General features: G+C 36.0%; 1 protein-coding gene across 1 annotated transcript in view; it reads left to right on the plus strand.

The window, feature by feature from the left end:
* LOC102239360 (ankyrin repeat and KH domain-containing protein 1) overlaps positions 1-8,003 on the plus strand; it is a 127,807-nt gene that overhangs the window by 28,974 nt on the left and 90,830 nt on the right. The window contains exons 4-6 of the mRNA XM_005881121.2: positions 3,085-3,241; positions 4,692-4,839; positions 5,562-5,709. Coding sequence (XP_005881183.1) covers positions 3,085-3,241; positions 4,692-4,839; positions 5,562-5,709 — 453 coding nt within the window. The remainder of the gene's footprint in view (positions 1-3,084; positions 3,242-4,691; positions 4,840-5,561; positions 5,710-8,003) is intronic.

The following is an 8,003-nucleotide window of genomic DNA, read 5'->3' on the forward strand; positions in this document are numbered from 1 at the left end:
CCAGGCCGGGCGGGGGGCCCCCCCCCCCCCCCAGTGCACAAATTTTTGTGCACTGGGCCTCTAGTATTATAAAATAAAACTGTGAAAGGTAAACTTAAATTTAGTTCATCAAATTATGAATCTTTTAACTGATTTAGGGAATTCTATGATTATTTTAGTCTATGTATCTTAATAATAGATTGCTTTTTTTTTTTTTACTTAGAAGATCTTAAATAAAAATTGAACATAAAATTGGATCAGCTCTAGTCAAATATACCAAGCTATATCAACTTATTCTGAACTAGCAGAAAAGAAAATCTGTGATAAGCATGCTTTCTCAAAATAATATGTACTTATCACTGTTTTATTTTTCAACCTGCTTCATTATTTGCTACACAAAATTTCCATTATACTATAATGAAAACCTTTTATTTCCTAAAATTATATTTTGAGAAGGAAGTTAACTTTTTTCTGATATTTGTATATTGCTTTTGAATGTTCACTTTGTATGACACTTCCTTTATTTACTTAATAGAAATATATGTGCACATTACACATATGTAAGAATTTAATCTGGAAGAATTTACAGCTTATTTTTTAAAATAGCACCTAGACACTTCTTATGGAGATATATATATTTTTACAGCGATATATATGTTAGGCCATGTTACAGCTATTAAAATACGGAAAATAAAAAATAAAAGTTTAAAAAAGTATGGGGAATTTCATTAAGCTTCTGAGTACAATTGATTCTAGAACAACACAGGAGGTTAGGGTTGTCAACCTCCATGAAATAAAAAATTCACATATAACTTTTAACTCCCCCAAAACTCAGTTATTTCTCAGTATTTAAGGGGTTTGGTTCCAAGACCCTCTGAGGATACCAAGTCCATGGATGTTCAAATTCCTTATATAAAATGGCATAGAACAATGCATGCAATTGGCCCTCCACATTTGTGGATATGAAACCCCAGGGAAATGTAGGGCCAACTGTATATTGAAAAAAATTCGTGTGTAAGTGAACCCGTGCAGTTTAAACCCGTTTTCTTTAAGGGTCAACTGTCCTTTAATAAACATAATAATAAAGGTAGGTATTCAGAAAAATTACAGCAACCTTTTAACACATTTGATATTGAAGGAAATAAGCAATGATACATTTGACCAAATAATGACTAGGGGGAAACTAGGAGCTAAAAGAAATTGAGTTTTTCTATATTATTCTTAGAAAGACATAAATAGTATGTTAGGAATGTATTTACTTGATATCCTCTTGTTATTCCTTTAACTTTATCCTGTTATGAAAGCATAGGTACAATTTTTAGTGATTGACTTTTAGTCCATCTAATGTCTCTTTTTGGAATTGATACACACTTAAAAATATATTGAACAAAATATGTAAGTATCCAGCAGAAGACTGTTTAATTTAGGGCAGGACTAGTAATTACAACAACAACAACAAGAAAAAAAGGAATGAAGATCACATTAGTAATTATACTAGGTATCGGTCCCTTTTAGTCTGATTTTTTATGAGTTTCCTGGTTGTGATTTAGGGGTATAATGTATAATATTTCTAAAATGGGAATGCCCCTAGCCACCTTCTTTTTTTTACCTGTGCTTTGGAACCTTACATTTTACTTAGAACAGAAAGAAATGTGGAGAAAAGGCATTCCTATTTTCCAAATATTTTCTGAACTAATTTCCTTTCCTTTTCCAGACCAAGTTTCTTTAGTGGTAGTACATCTTTACCCCTTGGTTTAGGCTGACACTTCACTCATGTTGTGAGTACTACTTCAGATCTCTAATTAAGGGTTTTAAATTCATTTCTCTTTTTTCTGATTCTCATGATTCTCACTCAGGACTGCCTCTTTTCTGGTACATTAAGCAATTTTTGTTTTTGTATTTTTGATGTTCTTTTTTGTTGTTAATCCTGACCCAAGGCTATTTTTCCATTGATTTTTAGAGAGTGTGGAAGGGAGGGGGAGACAGAGAGAGAAACATCAATGTGAGAGAGAGACAGCAATTGGTTGCCTCCTGCATGTGCCCTGACCAGGGCCTGTGATCAAGCTTGCAACCTAGGTATGTGCCCTTGACTGGAATCGAACCTGAGACCCTTCAGTCTGTGGGCTGACACTCTATCCACAGAAACCAGCTAGGGTCATTTTCTATCTTATTGGGCAAGTTTTCCCATTTTTTGTTGTTGTTGTTCTCCAAAATTTTTTTTACTATTTTTCTCTCATTTTTAGTAGTAACAGGCAGTGATACTGTCAACAAAATTTTTCCTTACAGTAGTCACTGATTCTAGATAAAACGATTTATTGCCAACTTAGACATCTGATAGTTCTACTTAACTGTGAGTGCTGTGAGGACAGGAACTATGTCTTATTCCTTTTTGTCTCCCTTGTGTCTGGCACATCATAAGCAAATAGTAAAATTAAAAATAAAAATGAATTTTTTAATTAACATTTTTTATTGATTTTAGAGAAGAAGGGAGAGGGAGTGAGAGAAACATCAATGATGAGAGAGAATCATTGATTGGCTGCCTCCTGCATATCCTCTACTGGGGATCGAGCATGCAACCCAGGCATGCACTCTGACTACAAATCAAACTGTGACCTCCTGGCTCATAGGTTGACACTCAGCCACTGAGCTGCACTGGTCGGGCAAGAATGAATTTATTTTAATTTAAAATGTGGGCCTAGAAGATGGTTCTAAGTGGCTATTTGGCCAGAGGAAGAAACTATTAGATTGTTTGTTGATCATTACAGAATATCCCCTTTGTTGCTACTGAAAACAGTCTATAAACAAATATAATTCTGTCCTAGAGATCTTATGGTATGACTATATACTTTGAAGGAAATCTCATTTATTTGCTAAAATAAGCATCCTATTAAGTTACATTTGGAGTTAAGTAGGGAACAAATTAATATTATATGCACTGATTGTAAAGATGGAAAGACTAAAACGTAAGTGATTATGATGGTCTTTTGACATTAGTGGCAAAATTGAAATTATCAGCCTAATCTTTCTTGTTTAGAAATCTAATTACAATTTGCACTTTTATGGTTTTCTTTCCCTGCACTTCTGATTGCTTGACGCACACTGAAGGAATTGGCAAATTGTCAACTGCTGATGGTAAAGCTTTTGCAGATCCTGAGGTACTCCGGAGATTAACATCCTCAGTAAGTTGTGCGCTGGATGAAGCTGCTGCTGCACTGACACGAATGAAAGCAGAAAACGGCCACAATGCAGGACAAATAGACACGTATGTATTTAATGACTTCTGCTGGATATTAGATGTTTTCTAGAGTGGCAAATTTTGGTTAAATATATCTTTTGGAGGGGCTTATAAATTTTAGTCAAGTGGATATTATACAGGGTGGACAGAAGTAGGTTTACTGTGCCATTGTGATATTCTTTTGAATTAATAAAGCCATTGTAATAATCATAACCTGCATGTCTTTTTGTGTATGAACAACTGTAAACCTACTTTTGTCCACTTTTGTATTTTAAGTTGATATATAAATGTGTATATAAATATGGATGTAAAAATGGATATTATATTTTTATCCTTACATTCCACTCATACTCATTGAGCGTCCTTGTGGAATGTATTATACTAGAGTGTGAGAAAACAAACTGAATAAGATCTGGTTTCCATTTCTAAGGAAGTTACTTTTCCTAATAGTTACAGGAGTAAACTTTAAATTAACTGCTTTGAATAGTAATAAATAAATTGGTTGAAAATTGCTAAGAGAGTAAATCTTGAGAGTTCTCAGCACAACAAAAGAAAAAACCTACTTTTTTGGTATCTAAATGAGATGATGGATGTTAACTAAACTTATTGTAGTCATTTCATAATATGTGTAAGTCAAGTCACCTTAAACATGTACAGTGCTGTATGCCAATTATAGCTCAATAAAATTGGGGGAAAATAATAAATGAAATAGATTGTTAATGCAATAATCTAGGTGCTTGCTACTCAAACATGGTCCATGTACTAGCAGTATCAGCATCACCTCACAGCTTATTAGAAATACAGAATTTGGACCTACTGACTCAGAATCTGCATTTTAATAAGAAATATGGGTGATTTGTATGCACATTAAGTTTGAAATTCACGGATTTTGTTAGTAATCATTCTGCAATAAAATTTTTACTTATATTTTTACCTTCTATTACCGAATAAAATTTTAAACCATAGGATTATATCCCAAATATCTTTGAGAATCATTACACTAATACAGTATTATTTAAAAACTTGTGCATCTAGTCCAGCCAGATAGCTCAGTTTGTTAGAGCATAATCCTGGTACACTAAGGTTGTGGGTTCAATCCCAGATAAATGGAACAACAAATCGATGTTTCTCTCTCTCTCCCTTCCTCTGTCTCTAAATCAACAAATAAAAATTAAAAAGAAAAACTTGTGCATCCTAATAGCTTTAAAAAGCTTTATTTAAAATTTAATATGACAATATGTTAGGATATTTTAAAATACAAAAATGACAACTATTTCATATTCACTTATTCTGGCTTAGTTGATATCCATGAATAAGTATTGCAAACAAGATGCTCAGTAAAGAAGGTATTCATACAGTTTTGTTTTTTACTATATCAATATTTTTCTATGTATGACTATTTATACTTAATGTAATTTATGATCATGGAACCCTGAGTCTTTCTGGGTTGCTTAATTGTTGATGATTTTATTTTCAGTCGCAGTCTGGCAGAAGCTTGTTCGGATGGTGATGTAAATGCTGTTCGTAAATTACTAGATGAAGGCAGAAGTGTAAATGAACATACAGAAGAAGGAGAAAGCCTGCTGTGTTTGGCTTGTTCAGCAGGATATTATGAATTAGCACAAGTAAGCAGAAGTAATCTTTGGTGATTAAAATTATTGAAGGGTTTTGATGTTTTACTTTATCATTAATAAAAAAATTATAATTATAAGCCAAAGTCTTTCCTTCTTGGCGTAGGTAAAATAGAAACTGATACATAATTAATTTGTTGCCTGTACATGCAACTAGGCATGGTCCATTTTTCTACCACTTACTCAAAACTAGACCTAATGAATAAACACTTAGAAATAATAATATTTTAAACTTTGGAAATAATATGCAGCTATAATAGAAAGTGATGATTTATTTTCATTTTGCCAGATTACCCCAATTCTTTTAAATTTTTCCTCCTGTTGGAGCAATATTGGGAAATAGCCATGTGTTTATCAGTTTCTATCTTGTGAGTGTAGTTTTGCTGTTCTCTTACTAGATAATCCCAAGCATAATACCAATTCTTTGACAAGAGCAGTTCCATTATATAATAGGATGGGTAATGTGATTACATACTTAAAGATTAATATGTAATGGTATTGTAAAAATATAGCATCTAACTTGGTGTTTTGAGCACCAAATGCTGGCATATTTTCCCAAAGGTGATTATTTTTTATTTTTTATTACACCCCCCCCCCCCCCCGCCACACACACACACACACACTATAAAAGAGTATTTTCCCAGATTTAGTATATTCTCTGGAAATAATGTTAATAGTAAGAATTGGTAATTTCTCTGTGTGTATGTGTTTTAAAGGTATTGCTTGCTATGCATGCTGATGTTGAAGATCGAGGGACTAAAGGAGACATAACTCCCCTAATGGCAGCATCCAGTGGAGGTTATTTAGATATTGTGAAATTATTACTTCTTCATGATGCAAATGTCAACTCCCAGTCTGCAACAGGTATATAGAAAATTATGTGTGAATTTGAAAAAGTAAATTGATATAATTAATTATAACCTGAGAGATAAAAATTTGATTCTTAGGGAAAACCAGTTGTAAATCTACAAAAAAATCTTAGCCCTTGTTTAGAATCTGACTAAAATACAGATTAATTTGATATCTTCAAAAGTCTTTAAACCATAATTAGATTCTATTTGGTAAGTTTTTCTGTAGGGGACAGTTTTTTTCTACCACAATTATATGCATTGTTTAAAGAGGCAAAATTATGGACTGTATGTCTTATAATTTCTTTATCTCATTTAGTACAGCTCCCTTGACTTTAGATTATAGATTAACCTGAGACTATTTTTTTTTAATATTTTATTGATTTTTTACAGAGAGGAAGGGCGAGAGATAGAGACTTAGAAACATCTATGAGAGAGAAACCTTGATCAGCTGCCTCCTGCACATCTCCCACTGGGAATGTGCCTGCAACCAAGGTACATGCCCTTGACCGGAATCGAACCTGGGACCTTTCAGTCCACGGGCTGACGCTCTATCCACTGAGCCAAACCGGTTTTGGCTATTTTTTTTTTTTTAATAAGATATTTTTATTGCTTTCAGAGAGGAAGGGAGAGGGAGAGAGATAGAAACATTGATGATGAGAGAGGACCATTGATTGGCTGCTTCTTGCACGCCCCCCACTGGGGATCGAGCCCGCAACCTGGGCATATGCCCTTGACCGGAATCGAACCCAGGACCCGTCAGTCTGCAGGCCGACGCTCCATCCACTGAGCCAAACCGGCCAGGGCACCTGAGAGTACTTTTTATCCATAAGGTTTTTCATGACACATGTACTGAATGCATTTACTAATAAGATATTCTAATGGCAGCATGAAAACTCCTCTAGTAAGGACTACCCTTTTATTTATTAACTAGTAGCCTGGTGCACGAAATTCATGCACATTAAAAGGAAATTAATTGCCCTAACTGGTTTGGCTCAGTGGATAGAGCATCGCCCTGCGGACTCTAGCGTCCCAGGTTCGATTCCAGTCAAGGGCATGTACCTTGGTTGTGGGCACATCACCAGTGGGAAGTGTGCAGGAGGCAGCTGATCGATGTTTCTCTCTCATCGATGTTTCTAACTCTCTACCCCTCTCCCTTCCTCTCTGTAAAAAATCAATAAAATATATATATTTTTTAAAAAGGGAATTAATTAGCAGAGATATTTTAATATTGCTATTTGCCCTTTCTCTGTAATAGAAGTGTGAGAGATGAAAGGAAATTAGTAAAATGTATGTGAAAATAATATATAAATTTATCCTATCTAATAAAGAGGGGATATGCTAATTGACCCTCACACCGTCTCAAAGACAGCGGCACCCACAGCCAATAAGGAGGGAATATGCTAATTGACTGCCCCGCCCTCAGAGATGGCAGCACCCACAGCTGCAAGATGGTGGTGCCCAGTCCCCTCAGCCCTGCTGGGGCGGCAAGGCCGGGCCCGTTCCATGCACCTACCTATGGAGTCCCCCAGTCCCCTCAGCCCCCCAGCCACCCAGCGCCAGCCCAAGATGCAGGCAAGCCTCGGATGGCAGCTGCCCAGCCTCCCAGAGCCGCCCGAGGCTCAGGTAACCAGGGCTGGCCGAGGCTTGCGCTGCCGGCAGTGGCAGCAGCACAGGTGTGATGGGGCGTCACCTTCCCCTGATCTCCAAGTCGCCTCCCATCCCTGAGGGCTTCCAGACTGTGAGAGGGGGCAGGTCAGGCTGAGGGACCCTCCCCTCCAGTGCATGAATTTTCATGCATCAGGCCTCTAGTGTGGTCATAAAAAGAATTCACACCATGACAAAGTATAGTTTATTCCAAGAATGGTGGTTTAAATAAAAACAACAGTGATGCAAACAATGACTGATAAAGTGATTAAACTTATTCTAATATCTCCCTGTATACCACATTAAGAGTGAAAACATTTTCAGAGTGCTTGACTAGTTTCTCTTGTGATGAAGTATTTAGAACTTTAACTATAACGTCACATGGTCTTCAAACTGGACAGAAAGCAACATATACTGACCATGTGTGAAAACGGGTTCAGTTAGGAATATGCCTACTCTGTCTAGAGTTTGTCCTTGTGATTTATTAATAGTCATCACAAATGCTGGCATCACGGGAAACCGTCATCGAATCAATTTAAATGGGAGGCCAGTGTCAGATGGGGACAAATTAATTCTTGGAATCAGAACAACCTCTCCCTCTGCAGATCCTGTTAATACTTCAGCTTCGATAATGTTAGGTCGTAATCTTTTGATAATAAATCT

Source organism: Myotis brandtii, unplaced genomic scaffold (genome assembly GCF_000412655.1).
Source record: "Myotis brandtii unplaced genomic scaffold, ASM41265v1 scaffold668, whole genome shotgun sequence".
Lineage (NCBI taxonomy): Eukaryota > Metazoa > Chordata > Mammalia > Chiroptera > Vespertilionidae > Myotis > Myotis brandtii.